Source organism: Megalops cyprinoides, chromosome 15 (assembly GCF_013368585.1).
Source record: "Megalops cyprinoides isolate fMegCyp1 chromosome 15, fMegCyp1.pri, whole genome shotgun sequence".
Lineage (NCBI taxonomy): Eukaryota > Metazoa > Chordata > Actinopteri > Elopiformes > Megalopidae > Megalops > Megalops cyprinoides.
Genome location: NC_050597.1, coordinates 27,054,037 through 27,069,689, shown reverse-complemented (window position 1 = coordinate 27,069,689; position 15,653 = coordinate 27,054,037). Strand labels below are relative to the sequence as shown.

Sequence of the window (15,653 nt, the reverse complement as noted above, 5' to 3'; positions counted from 1 at the left end):
GATAACCACCAACAATATTTGTAACACAGTGTATTCCATATTTGCAAAGAAAGCGAAGCATAATTAATCGCAAAAGTCAAACAATACGTCAAGAACAAAGAACTGCACGTTCATCAGTCCCTGGGAATACATTTTATGTTACTGAGTACTTTTCCAAGTAAAACTTTACAGAGAAATACAGCTGTAGTTACCTACAGTGGTGGGTAGGTAGTTGGTATTTTAGTATATGGGGCAAGGACAACATTTCAGCATTCACGTATAAAATCTAAATGGTGTTTATTTCTTTCAGGGGAAAAGGAGACAGATCTTTTACTCCACTTAACACTGGTTTTGCCCATTTAGATTAGGTGGTCACTGCCCTGATCACAGTATATTATGATAAACACTGTTTAAATATATTAAACATATTATACACATAATATACTCCCTATTAATATGATATTATGTTTCCCTAATGCATAAGCATGGTTATTTGAAAACTCCATTACATTTTGAGAGATTTTAATTTTTCTAAATTTACTATTAATTTTCTAAGATTTTACAATGTTACATTTTACAAGACATTCGCCTTTTTTCTAAAGATCTGATAGTGAATATCCGCACCTGATCTCACTGCTGCTGTGGACTGTGGTTTTCGACAGTGTTGGTGTTTGAGGAAGAGCAGGTTCTGATTACAGCACGGTTGAGGTCATGGGTAAAAGGTGGGGGAGTATTGGGGGTGGGGGTTGGGAGTATTGGGATGGGTCAGTAAGTAGATGGGCACCACCCTAATGGACTACCTTCACTCCCTGTTTCCCAAGTATTCCTGGCATTCCCCGTTCCCCCTGGAAAAGCGCAGTGACAGCATCACAGTTCCCATCTTTCCAAACATGCACACTGGTTCACATCAGGTCGCATGCACAGGCCCTGGTGTTATGGGACACATGTGAAGTCACTGTTAGCGCACGTCCTTAGAGGACACACATATCTTGAACTTAACGGTTTCTTGCTCCACTGTTGTCATACTAAACCTCGACCAAGCACTCCTCACCTCTCAAAGGAATAAAGAAGGCTGACTGATCAAGATCACCCAAAGAAAAGAAGAAATTTCTGTCTCGCTGTCCAGTTGGGTGGAAAAAGCAATCAAAATACTATTTGTGCTCCTTCCTGTTTTGGACAAGATAAAAACATCGTCTGACTCCTACGTTGATCATTCCCAAGCGGAGAAAAATTCTTAGGAAGAACAATGAAGTTTACTGAACATAAGAGCACTAAAAATGCCACTACAGAGTGTGCATGACTCCCTCCAACTCGGACAAAGGGGCAGGTGGCAGTACTGACTGACAGAGGCATGCCTGCTGGCAGACCCTCGGCATGGCTGCCAGGATCCGACATGCAGCAAGTGGATTTTTTCGACGACCGCGACAGGTGCTGCAGTCATCTCGTCCTGGGGGGGGGGGGGGGGGGGGGGGGGGCGCACCGGTGCCCGCTCATTTGCCACGCGGTCGGCCTGGGCGCCGAGCCAGGCGGGCAGCGGCCCAGCTGCCACCGCGAGCACTTTCGCGCTGACCCGCCGAGGGCTGGATCGCGTGTCGCGCTTCCTGGAAGATGAAAGGGCCCGGGCCCGAGCCCCCGGGAGGGGATCACAGGGAGGCGCAGGGGCGCCTGGCGTTCGATCGCGCCAAAGGGGGCCCGGAGGGGGGGGGAGCTGAACGGAGAACACAGGAAGAGGAAGCTGAATCCTTTGATCCTCTCATTACCAATCAGCTCTCGCAATTCCTTGCATCCACTTCATCTGTCGTCATTGGCCCTGTTCTATTTTAACATTGGCGCTCCTACCTCTCAATAGCTCGCATCTGTTCTTAATTGGGGTGCTAACACACCGATTCATTGATTCATTAATTGGTCTACGTGTTAAGCGAAATGCTTTGGACATGTCTTTAAAATTCAGTTTATAGCTGGTACTGCTGATGACTATTATGTGTAAAAACTACCATCAAGCTCCCTATGCAGTTGAATGCTCAGGTAAGACCACCATTGAAACAAAGTGCAGGTGATGCCAGCAATGTAATAACAGTTTGGAGAGATCAATCTTCTTGTTAATTGAATAATGAGAAATCATGAAAGGTACATCATCATCAAATAGGATATATAAAGAAAGAAAATACAAATCAGCACTCATTGTTTTGTACAGAGGGCATTTTTTCTATCGCTGAATGCAATACACTGCTTTGGTGAGAAAAAACAGTTCTTTTCAATGAACATACCAAATCTCAAATAAATACATTTTTCAGGTAGTTTGAAATTGTCCGTATACCAGTTCTGTCTGGTCACGTATTTCATGTAGTCATCCAAAAAAAGTTATTTTTTATTTCATCAATGGGGCCTGAAGAGGAAGGGTTCATTCCTTTTCTTTAAGAAAGACAAAGCAACTGACATGTAAACTAGCCAAGCCCATTAACTTATGGAACAAAAGCTCCAACATATGGGAATCAACATATAGGGTTTAGGCCCTAAAAGGCAGCCGTGTTTCAGGAGACACAACATTGGCAGTATTTAATAAAAATAAAATACCAGTCTTGGCAAACTTCAGCTACTATCCTTACGTGAATGTCATCAAAGGGCTTGTCTGTAAAATAACTTTTTCTTTATTAAAAACAGTAAAAGCAATTCCTTTCGTAAAGTCACCGTTGCCGTGGGTACCGCCTCCTGTAACACGCGACCCATTGATGTGTTCCCCACTGACACCCCCCCCCCCCCCCTCCCCGGTCCAGAGTTTGAGGACGCTGATGGGAAAAACACACAACTCTAAAACGTGAGAGTGCTCGCTATGGTAACAGAGCGAACTGCGAGGATGGCGGATCTGGCGGACAGAGGCTGATAGGAATGAGAGGGAGCCGTCCCTGTCACACGCTCGTGTCATTCCTCTTGTCCCGCCCAGACAGGGCTCGTTCTCGGGGCTGGTCAAGAATGGCTGGATGTACATATTTTATACTGTGGGGAATTCAAAGACCCCACTTAAAATCTGTACTACACAACTTTCGAGCCAGACCCCGTCTTTATAGATCTCCAAACCTGCATCAAAATTTGTACGGTTTCCTACTCAAACAGCATGACATAAGCATATACCTATGTCATAAAATCAGTCTTATTTTTGTGGGAACGTTTTACCTCTATGAGGAGAAAAACATAGTATGAGCTGCTGCTTGCAATTGGTTACTACTTTTCGAGGCTGAGCCTTAGCCCAGACCAAACTCCCGGAGGGCCATGCGTGTTAGAATTTCCACCACGAGGCAGCAAACATTCTGAGAAGATTAGAATCAGGAACTGCAACACTCAGATGCATCAGGGTTTGTTTTTTTTCTATTTGTGACCCTTGCCATGCAAGCACTGGCAGACACTGAAGGTACACAACACCGACACACACCGCTTCTGCGCACAGAGTTTGTGCCCCGTTACCTTTTCTCCCCTCTCCCCTGCCACGCCCGGCCGCCCTTCCTCTCCCTATAGACAGACGGAGATGACCTCAGCAATCGCAGGGGCTTGGCAAACACGCGGTTCACAGAGAAACGGACGGCTGCAGTGAGCAAACCCATGCCCATGGGAAAAAAAAAGCGCCTTTCATCGCGTAGACCCGAAAGGGGCCACATAAACCGCCCCGCGGGGACCCCTTTTGAAAAAGCTGTCCCATGCACTCTTCCCATCGACCTCTCTGTCGAGACCACTCGCTAGGTGGTCCCAGGAACGGGGGGATGGGAGGGAATAAATCTATCGTCGAAACGGACCAGGAGGGAACTGGGCGTGGCCACGTCGCCTGGGGTTTTCGCCACGCTGATATCTGGCCCAGACGCAGGAACCAGGACTACAGGGTTTTTCCATTTCATTTCAACCACAAAGATAAGAACTCTGGGTTTATTTTAGATATTTCTGCAAGTTCACGCCTGCACAAATATTTTCAGAAGCTGTTCTGTGTGGACTTAGAAACAATGAACCCCATTTATATGAAAGACCATATTTGATGATTTCAGTGTTTTGTTTTGTGTGTGTGTGTGTGTGTGTGTGTGTGTGTGTTTTCAGGCTACAGCAGGTGTACATTTAATGGCCTACCCACGTTTCCTCATCCTTATTTTGACCATTTTGAAAAACGATAATATTCCCATTGTGTAACGAGGAAATGGGAATGATAAATATTCTGTAGTTCTGTTTTCACAATCATGCTAAAACAAATTTTTTGCCGGAAAATTCTCAGCTGTGAGAGAAAAGTGGCTGAACACTACAGAGTAACCAGTCCGCCATATAAAACAAAGTAATCTTTTCAGTGAACATGTTAGCTTCATATGTATCATCAAAGAATGAAGAAAGCATACAGTCAGCTGAAATCACTGAGAGACAAATGGTAACCAGAAAACAGAACTGACCACAAGGTCGTACTACACACTACGCTGGATCTTAGATGTGTTTACTGCACAAAGGGCATTTAGTAAAGCCCTGGTAAAACTGATAAAAACAATACAGTACATTTTTGAGTTTAGTACAGACTAAACAAGCCTTAGTTCATTCCAATTTATATACTAGCCTGCAAGAGTAATAATTGCTATAGCACTTTGGATTTGAGAGGCTATCACAATACAGCTGTGAACTTAAGTCCAGCGCACTGTAAATTCTTGCATTTACACCTGTCTGCTGTGAAAAAGCTTAATTCATTCCCATTTTATGTATTGGCCTGCTATAGTAATGGCTATCACAGCGAATTGGTTATGAGAGGACTTCACAGCTCGGCTGGGGATAAAAGCCACTCTGATCCAAGCTGGAGCCTGGCGCTGTGATTTTGCCGGCTGCGCCGTAATTTCGCCGTTTACTTTCGGCGCGCTCTGGGACATCCCACAAAAACACAAGCTGCCGGAAGAGACAGAGGTGCTCTTACCTTGAACCCCTGATCTCCCTTTGGTCCCTATCAAAGAGAAGAGGGGGGAAACACAAACACGGGCTGTTAGTCACACATCATCAATCACAGCGCACTCAGCCTCAGCTTAGCACCAAAGACCGGATTCCCCCACACACACTTGTTCCAAACACCTCAGCAGTTTCAGCTATTCAGCATTTTTGAAAGCTGTCCTCCTAAACCCTCTACTTTATTGCAGAGGAACAGTGTAGCTGTAGCCATTCAGCGCCAGCCTCTGCTTTCTAGTAATAAGCTTTGACATTTGAATCAATCGTGTATTTAAATACAGCTTTTCAAATTAAAATCAAACTCTTACAGAGATATGATATGGGGAGAAAATCACTTAAAACAGTTTCACACATTTTGATATATCTATTTTCAAGTTATTTCATCAATTATCAATTCAAAAATGTACTTTTCCCCTTAGTATCCATGTATATCCTCACCCCTAACTGCTCTGCTGGTTCTCTACACTGGGTTTCTCTGAAATCACTGTCAGATGAACAGTAAAAGTCCTGAACTGAAGCCAGAGGAGAGAAATTCTCAGCTCTGTGAGAATCTTCTCGATTCCCCTTGGAGGAAATGAGATGTTTATGTTGTCTTTTTCAGTCAGGTTCTCATAGATTTATTTTTCAATGAATATGTTGAGACTGCCAATTCATCTAAATATTTTGGAAACCCTTTTCCCTGTCTGCTGTGTGTGGACCAAACAGCAGTTCTGTGAACTTCCACTAGATGGTGCACTAAACGCTATTTGCAATGTGACCACCCTGATGGTGACTTTATTTTGATTCAACTCGTTCACATATTGGATGGGAAAAAATTTTATGTGCATCATGTTTATATCCAAAAACAAGTAAAATATTCCCATTTAGAGAGTGCAGAGACAATGCAAATTTTAACTGCTGAAGATCCAAAAAAGGGGGTTCTATGAGAAAAAAAAAAAAAACTCAGGGCAAAAGATTGGGCAGCCTTTCCTTGGGAGGATCTTCTGATCATTTTCCAGAGATCAGACTTTTAAGGTGCTCTCTGAACAGGATATCAGCAATGTCACATTTTCAATAGTATGTGGTACGTTCAGTCAGTAGTCTTAGCTGCTCTTATTGCATTCATTTTTTCACAGTTCTAATTCGTTCATCATGACAGTGCACACCATCACCAGCACCAATCACACTCCAGCGTGCTGCAAACTGTTAGAAGCAGATGGCCCAGCAATATAGAAGGATCTGCAGCTCTAAAAGTAACCCAACATCTTTTGTTATTTGGGGGCAGAATCTGAGTTGCCCATAAGATCAGTCTGCAGCATCTGCTCTGCCTCTAATAAATCAGTTACATTTTTACAGGAAGACTTTGCTGGAGAAGTAGTTGGAAGGAGATGAGCTCAAGTTCAAAAGTCCAGATTCCTCAGAGGCTGGAAAGAGGTAGAGAGTTCTGAGGATCTGCTGAAAAAAAAAAAACCAGACCCAGAGGGACTGGCATTAAACCGTCAAATCTGAAAATCACCTGTTTTCGAACCATCTTTCATTATGCAAAATAGGGGGTTGACAGAAGACAAGGGGCTGATTCTCATTGCCAATAAAGGGAGCAGACTTGTGTTGTCTGAGCCAGACACACGGAGATGTCCTGTCCATGCAGCCTCTGTTATTTTTAACGGAATGTCGTGACGTTATTTTCCGAGCGCATCCTCTCACGCCACCGGCGAGTGCTCTGAGCGAGGAGCGCCAAGCGCCGACATCACACAGATGGCGAAGACGTTAGACGTCTCCGAAGGCCCTGCGAAAGCGGCGACCCCGCATTTTCGGGGAGGGGGGAGCGGTGCGGACGCGGCGGCGAAGGGGCCGCCGTTTCCGCTGCGGGATCCCGCGGCGCTCTGGCTGAACCCAGCCCTCGCGAGCCACCGCTTCAGAGGAAGCGCATTAAGCCATGGAAAACTGGGGGGAGGGGCGCCGGGAGAGCTTAGGAGGCTGAGCGCTCTTCCGCTCGGCCGCGGGGTTAGAGAAAGGAGGCCTCCAGCTGAGATACTTCTGTGGTGAGTGACGGGCCGGATGCTGCGTCCAAGTCCGACAGAGCCTGCAGGAGCTGGGAGCTGGGAGCTGGGACTATTTTAGATTTGGCAAAATCCAGAGTCTTAACCACCCAGAGTCTGAGGACCAACTCTGATGGATTATTATTATTATTATTACTATTATTATTACAGCAGGAGTATTTGCCACTGTCTGTGCTAACTGGGTTCAGTTTAGTTTGTTGTTACTTTGCTTAAAATCAACTGCCTAAACACCATAAGCACTACAGTATCACTTTGTTTAATTACTATTATTCATTAGAGGCTCTGTGACAGTAAACTAACTAGCCTGCAGGGGATCTGCCAGAATAAGTATTCTAAAATATAAATGTTTCATCTAGTACCGTCTAAGTGGTTGTCTTATTAACTAAAAAGCTACAGAGGACGAGGTCAGAATTTTGTTAAATCAGGGAAAAGCAAGTTGTTTTTGTCAAAATCTGAGAGCAGAAGGAAAAAGAGGGGGAATAAAACTCCTGTGGACTTGAAAATGGATATCGCAAACTGCAGCGGGCTCAGGACAGCCAGCCATGACAACACACCCCAAACGCGTCTAATGATTCCGCCCTGTCCCAGGCCGAGCCAGATGGCCGAAGACAGGCGCGGCCCCGGCCAATCGTAGATGCACCTGAGGTCAGTGGAAACAGTGCGGGGGCGTCGGGCCCGAGGTGTGGCGGGCCCGACGGAAACAAGGCGTCGGGCCGCTTGGCGGGGACACGCGTTCCTCGGGCTCCAACGCCCTAATGCGATTTACTACTGCGACTCCCCTCGCCTGGAAAATGTTAGGTGACTGCACAGGGCGACGCCAAGACACACAATCCAGCGCACAGGTGGGCTGGGGGGGGGGGGGGGTTACCTGGGGACCGGCGGGTCCTTGGGGTCCGATCTCACCGCGATCTCCCTGTTACGGACAGACAGGCAGAGAGGACAGATTAAGTGAGACAGACAGGAGACAGCAGGCTGCAGCCACTGCCTGCAGAGGCCTGAGTGATTTGCAGAACGCCCATAACTCTCTCATCTTCGACAGCACCCCGCCAGCCAAGTTCCTATCTCATCTGTTTTATTTGAACAACTCCCCTCAGCTCAGAACGGGGGCAATTGGTGACGGCGTATTCGGCGTGCCACTTGTGACGAACAGAAAAAAATGCGGCGTTTTTCAATCGGGCCTCGGAGTGCTTAAATGAAACCTCTCCTCCTTGCATTTCATCATCCAAAGACAAATCAAACAGGTCCCTGTGCGGATGCACTGATGAATTACGCTTTCCAGGGATACGTGAAACATAAATTGAACAGGGCGTGATCACCATAATAAATCAGCTACTTTAAATCAAACCGAGCGCACACCCCTCAGAGGGCGATGTAATTTACTGTGGCCGGTTATTCTCATCACAAATCGTGACCCCGTCTGGGAGTGCTGAGGTGAAACGCTTGGCCTACCTTCTGTCCCGGTGTGCCCGGCTCGCCCTGAAATTACAGAAGAATGAATGTTTGTTAGTGAAAAGGCCACTATCAAGAGGCATAATCCTGTCCCAAACCATATTTAGATAACTAGAGCCTCTAAGGAGAGCTGAGCAGCCAAACTGACCTTTCTTTTTTCCTGTTATTTCCATTATTAGTTATTTGGCTGTGCAGTGCCAGAAAAAAACAGCGCATAAGCAGAATCTGAATGCTTCATATTCCGTCTAACACATTGCTGAATCTGTGTATCATCTTCATATACATTAAGGCAGTGTTTCTCAACCCTCTCCTGGAGCACCGCCTGCCCTGCATGTTTTAGATCTCTCCCTGCTCCAGCTGATTCAAATGATCAACTCGTTATGAACTCCTGAAGCTGCTGAATAACAAACTGATCGTTTGAATCAGCTGCGTTGGAGCAGGGAGAGATCTAAAACATGCAGGGCAGGGGGTCCTCTAGGAGAGGGTTGAGAAACACTACATTAAGGGATCAACAGTATGTGTCATGACAGCAATCAGTTGGCATAAGGTTGAGATACTGCTGTTACTTGAATCTTCAAGGCATGATTTGAACTCGGTGGCCATATCTTGACACAGCCCACTGCAATGAAGTTATTCAATTCTTGTGCGACAGACCCAACCCGGAAACTGCTGATCAGACTTTTAAGTTTCTGCCATGATTTGAACTTGATTTTGCTGTTAAGCTGAACCTGGGTGCACTAATTTCTTGCTCCTTTGAGTTTTCTGTCGAAATTAAAATTCCCCATGCTAAATAATCCATTGCAATTAGCATATATTTCTGTCCAACAGCAACACAGAGACCAAATGTGATCTGCTTAGGGCCCTGCTTTTGTGTTCAGAAAGGTGGAACAGACCCATTCAACGGATATTTCCATTTTTATCAATTTGATTATTCATATGGGTCTATATTTATCTATCCTTTGATGTAAAGGAAGTATGAAATTGTAAACTAAACTTCTCGTAAAAATACACCAAAAAAGGAACATATTGGGTGACAGCTGAGGCTACACAAACACCACCACAGTGAACATGAAGACTCACTGACAGTCATTTGGAAAGAAGTGTCAGTGAAACTGTCAGTGGACCATCCTAACTGAACGCAAGAATGCCTGAATTACAAACAGCTTTCATGTAACAATAAATTCATACTTATGTGTTAAATACAACACATAAACACATATGCATAACATTTGAGTTAAAAGGTTAATAGTATATTTATAAATAACTGTCATGAAAGCAAAAGAAGGGACGTTTGTCCATCAGTTACGCGTTTGTCTGCTATTTAAGGCTGAAGGATGAAAAGTTTTAATTAAATGAGCTCTCGTCACCTGTCTGTGTTATTTTGAGCACATGATATGAGTATGATGATATGGGTGTTAAAAATAAATCTGCCTTTTGGCTGTTACAGCTTTTTAATATGTATTGAAATTGCAGAGCTTCCATAAAACGAGCTAACTTTCAGAACAAGTTATACTAGTCATACAGCATGTTTGACTCAACTAGATGCCATCTAGTGGTAAAACTTTGTCACTGCACCCCTTTGATGTGGGCCACAACACAGAACCAAGCACAGTGCCCTCCTGTCAAGGGTAATTGTTCTTTTTATTAATACAGTTGCACTACTGTTGCTACTAGATAGTCCTGTTACTACTACTGATCCATCCAACAGCCAGCACACCAGTCAACACTATTACTTCTACCAAGAAATGCTAGCTTTATTCAGTCAACATTGATGGGATTTATGATCTGGTGGAAGCGCAACAGAAGAGATTCAAAATCAGGAGTGACAATGCTCTGAAGTTTACCTTCAGTCCAGGTAAATTCTGCAAAGAAACAGATAAAAAAGGGTTGGATTACACGTTAAGGTTCACAAGCATGCAGTATTGAAAGCCTGCAGGCGAAAGGCCAGTACAGGAAGCCGCTGAAGACATCCAGCTGTGTATTAGAAGTGCAGGGATGAATCTTCACCACTGTCAAAACCTTTGGCAATGATGGACCCTGTGCTGTGTTCAATTTTCACTCACCTTTGGGTCTTTTCCCGGCTTTCCTGGTTCTCCGGGTTTTCCCTGAAGAAATGAAAATCAGAAAATATTTCTGGCCTACCTGTGTTTGTTTATCATTGGCAATGCTCCATTGTAATTTACTAAACAGATTTATACATTATATCAAAATGGTTGACAGAGTTGGTTTGTGCTATCCTGATTTTGGGGCTTACCGGTATTCCATTGGTGCCAGCTTGTCCAGGAACCCCTGGGGGCCCCGGAGGGCCCGGTGGTCCCGAGGGGCCTTGCGGTCCTGGCTCGCCCTGCTAAGAGACTGAAAGTTACCAACTGCAAGAATTCTCTCACAGATCAAGAGCATCCATACATTGTGAGTTAATGAATGGCAAAATTAGCAAGAGTTATGACAGGGGTTGTAAGACTGGGTCAGTTTTTGTTCCTGGAGTACCATGTTTGGAGAAATGAGACCTTTACATTTTTTTCTTTCTCCCCAGATAGCACAGAAGACGTGAGCAGTTGCCCATAGAACACACTATAACTGCTCAAAAAATGTCATAAATTTTGATCTTTCATTTAAGACTGTGTAAAAGCATGACTGCTTTTTGTCCAATGTTTACCAAAAAATTGTGTTCTCTGCTGTTGAATGAAAGCTGTGATTCAACAACAGTTGTGAGGTTCATTGAAGAAAGCACCACTCTTCAGGCTTCCTGTTTCTTCCTCTTTCAATGAAGTTCAACGTTTGCAACAACATCAAAGACCAAGATTAACATCAAACACTCCTCCATAAAGACTCTCCCCACTGAAGTTTTAGCATCACCCAAAGGTGATACTCAAACCAGGAGACCAAACAAATCCAGATCACAGAAAAATAAAGTTTTAATTTTTTAATATAAAAATAATCTTGACATTTCATTGTCTAAGAAGGGCACTATTTAGAAAAACCATTGATAATATATGGGCTTTCATTAAAGGACTTCCAGAGCTTGATTCCAGAACAATTGAGGAAAACTGATTTAAAATAAACAGTGAACATTCTTTCCTGTTTATTTTTCTTAAAATAACACAATCAAAATAGATCTGCACATAATGTAATTGTAATCTGTAATTCCATAACAGTTCCATATCCAAGACTCAATTTTGAGTTCATATCAGCTCGTTTTGAACTATCAAAAGCCATGCCATTTCAACAGGCTGCAGTGTTGCCTCGTATCTAATAACAGTGAGATACAGTTATTTCCAGCTGGCACCTGTGCCGAGATACAATGTTTAATTTACATTTGCACCACCAAACAGTATGTGAAATGGCTCATTACCACTACATTCCTTAACACAAAATTCCTTTTGAAAAAAACCTGCTACTGCCAAAACACTACCCTGCAGCCAGGATATTGGACTTAATGCATCATTGGGTTTGCAGCATTCCTGCCCAGGTAACACCGGACGTAAACATCCTTAAATCCGCAATTTATTAATTATTTTTTAAGATTTCTTGGCAGGACCTATCTGGACGTGATTTGCCTTCCTGCATCACGTTCATTATAGGAGTACATTCCATTAAGCTACTCTGAACTGTGTCCAGGCTTAATTCAAAAAGCAGAATCAACCGGATCGTTTTTTTCCCCTTGTAAGACTTCACTACAGTATATACCATTGTCTCCAAACATGGCATCCCATTCTGGCAAAAAAGACTGCACACCTGGAGAAAACAAGATGGAGAACGGATGCCAACAGAGTCGACCTGTGCCAAAAAGATTTTCCCTTAGCAGGTAGAGTGCATTCTGGGTGCTCCATACACTGGGGCTCTTTGAGACAGTCAGGGCGAGGGTTCAAATGGAAGATGGAGAGAGCTTGTTTCTGCCAGCATAGTGATCCGCACGCTCTATCTGACCGGTGTTATCGGTACAGCGGATGCTGGTGATATTTTAATGTTAATTCATATTAGGGCTCCATTCAGCAGCACAGTGCCTTCTTGCAGCAGGGCCGGGTGTGCCAAATGAGCAGAAGAGGGCAGGCCAAGTTGAACATCTACCTGATGCTTTTGGGAGAATGCGCTCCTTCGATGGAATTTAAATGGAACTTGCCGTAATGGATTCGGTCTCTTTGTTTTTTTCCTTGTTTTTTGGTCCCAGTCATATTTAACCCCCTGTGGTCAGTTGCATATTCAGACCTTTCATTGCGAATAGCAGTACATGTCATGAGTCATAGCAGTGAGCGTGGCAGCGTGCTGCGAATCACAGCAGTAAATGTGGCAGTTTTGAGAGAATCTGTTAAATTGGTGATGTGCCTCTGCAGTCCGAATCAAGTCCACAACGCTTCCGCTGTGATCTTTGTGACTCATTGTGCAGATAAAAATGAATCCCTCACGACACCTTCTTCATCTCAATACCAAATTGTAAAATGCAAACAGCGAACGATTCAAAGCATGTGGCGAACCAGTACCACCTCAGATAAGCAGCCTGCTCATCACAGCCCTGCAACACTCTGGCTCACAAAAACAAATCAAAGCTACAGGTCAAATTTGTTACAGCCCGCACCATTCGGTGATACTGGCAAAAACAACCCCCTCCTCTGCTTAAAAGTAACTGTGACCGTATAAGGAGCTGGCCAAAACACTAGGCCCACTTTTGGGGCGCGGGATAAGCTTTGTGTGGTCCGCCGCGATCCATCAATGCCGCGCTGGTCTAAACACACAGGTGCCAGAGGGGGTTCAAGAGGCTGTCTGTCGACGGCGGTTGGCATCCAGGAAAGTGATGGCAGGGCAGAGAGAAATGTACCTTGAGGCGCTTTAGCATTAGAGGGCTTATTGAGGGCATGTTGCGAACGGTGATGGGCAGCATCTGCTGTGGTCACACAGCACAGGTGGCCAGCAGGGCAAAGGTCACGGGGCAACAAGTTCACCGGGAGGCCGGGGTGGGGGGGTGGGGATGGGGATCGGGGAGGGGTGGGATAGGGTGGGGGAAAAAAAGGGAAAGGGGTTTTGGAAACAGAAGGAGAGAGAGAGAAATAGAAAACAAGTGAGAGTGAACAGCAGGGAAATGGCAAGGCAGGCAGAGAAAGATGGGAGGACAGACGGAGAGAGAGAGGTAGCTGCACCGCTAATCACGGGGGTTCTGGGAGTGAACGTTTGCGCGGGGAACCGTTTGCGGTCCTGTGGGAGTACCGTAGAAAGCCTGGCAAGGAGAGCAACATTCTGGGAGTGTACCTCACAGTGGAAATATGGTCATACACAGCAGAAATACTTCATGGCGCCTCTATGGGTGTTTTTCAAGTCTCTCTGATCTATATGAGAGACGGCACAGAGAATTAAAGTAAAACGAATTACAGTAGCAATGCACCTGAATGCAATCAAACACCATAGCTCACAGACTTAGAGACTACACTGAGAAACTGTTTTCATGGTTGCTGCTGTTTCATAGATTTAAAGTTGCTGCCATTTTAAAGAGCAACAAAACGCTGATACATAGATGCTAAATTGTACGCTACAATAAATGGGCAGTGAAGTTAGTGTGTTTGCACTCCCAGTGTAAAAGTCAGTAATTAAGAGCATACACCAAGTGGCCTGATTGCCATGCAGTACTTGGTGGTGATCTTTTTTCCCCGAGGAAGCTTTCTTCCCTCCCCCGGATGTAGCGGTGCAGCGATCAGGCTGGACTCAGTCTATGCCACAAAGAGAGTGCACAACAACTTACTGTGGCCAATCCTCCAACACAGGTCTGTACAATACGTCGTTTCTGTTGAGATTATCAAGCATTATCAGATACAGCTTATGGAGTCTTTCAAGCAGGGTCCTTTAGCTTATCCATTCAATACCACGTGCTGTGTGTATTACCTGATTATTAGGCTTGCCTACTGTCTATGTTTCTTTTCCTAAAGAACACTTGTCTGTTAGCTAAGCTGCTTTTAAATTACTTGTTTTTTTGCCCATGAAATGGCTGTACATCATTAGTCATCTGTACATTATGTGTTATCATTCGTCAGCAGTCAGTTGCTGAAATAGCAGCACTGCTCTGGATCGCCAAGTTTTTTAACGTCAGAAACTGAATTGACCTTAAACTGCAACGACTAAACGGAGATGCAGTATGTTACTTGCATCTTACGGGCAGTTTGGCCTAGTTAATGCAAACATTGACAGTAGGCTAACCTGTTTTGCATTTTTTGTGAGGAATTCTGACTTTCCGTAAGATTCAGGATCTGTTATGCCATGAGGTGCACCCTGTGTAAGAAAGGCTGCAGAACCCAGAAGCAGAACCAGACTACAAATTTCAACATTGTCCCAAATATCAAGCCTTAAGACAGAAACAACACAGCGTGGGTGAGATACATGAATAAGTACATCTCACCTATTTGTGTCTTAAGAAGATCCCAGTGTCCCATGCTGTTAGTCTATTCTGGTGTACGGTATGGCATAAGAGACCATTGAGAATCATAGGGTAAGTCTAAGAACAACTGTTTTCAGTTAAGAAAGACAAACGAACCACTAGTTGTTCGATCCCTAATGGTCACAGTCACGTGACCATTTTGACCATTTTTGGAATCAATGGCCAGATTCTGACAACAGGATCCAGCACGACTGTGTTGCTTTACTCTACAGGAGCCCACAGGTTATAATGCGCTTTGAGACGAGGGAAACCCGGGCTTGGAGTATTGTTTCTCTTTGCGGCACGACTGGGGTGGGGTGGGGGGCCACAACTTGGGTGGGGGGTGGTCCCACAAACCTTCAGCATCAGGACCTGACTGGAGCGTAACGCGGCGAGAGTTTTCAGTGGGAGGTCCTGCACGGAGCAGCCCCAGATACACACACACACACACACGCACACACACACACGCACGTAGCCATACGGCCACACATACGCACACACACACAGAGCAGGTGGTCACTCTCTGAACCAAGTCCCAGAATGCAAACCCACCAATTTGGCCCTCGCAGACCCCTTGGGCCCCCCCCTCTAAATTGGAGGGCCCACGTACTGATGGGACTTCCCATGCTGCCCCTCACTGTGGGGGCTCAAAAGTGTACAAAAACAACCTAGCACACGCCTGGGACATGAGGGGCAGCAGTGTCGGTCAGAGGGGACCCACCTCTGAAAGATGTAGTTTTTGTTTAGAATTAATCTGACCTTCTTATGTATGCATGGTCCTGGACACATAATCTGATGTGATGTTTTCTTTGCTTGTTCATTTTATTTACACATTTGGT

General features: G+C 44.9%; 1 protein-coding gene across 1 annotated transcript in view; it reads right to left on the bottom strand.

The window, feature by feature from the left end:
• Window positions 1-15,653, bottom strand: part of col13a1 (collagen, type XIII, alpha 1) — a 109,909-nt gene that overhangs the window by 23,729 nt on the left and 70,527 nt on the right. The window contains exons 14-20 of the mRNA XM_036546789.1: window positions 14,146-14,187; window positions 10,672-10,764; window positions 10,481-10,522; window positions 10,262-10,279; window positions 8,418-8,444; window positions 7,837-7,881; window positions 4,904-4,930 (exon numbers count right to left, since the gene is read on the bottom strand). Coding sequence (XP_036402682.1) covers window positions 4,904-4,930; window positions 7,837-7,881; window positions 8,418-8,444; window positions 10,262-10,279; window positions 10,481-10,522; window positions 10,672-10,764; window positions 14,146-14,187 — 294 coding nt within the window. The remainder of the gene's footprint in view (window positions 1-4,903; window positions 4,931-7,836; window positions 7,882-8,417; window positions 8,445-10,261; window positions 10,280-10,480; window positions 10,523-10,671; window positions 10,765-14,145; window positions 14,188-15,653) is intronic.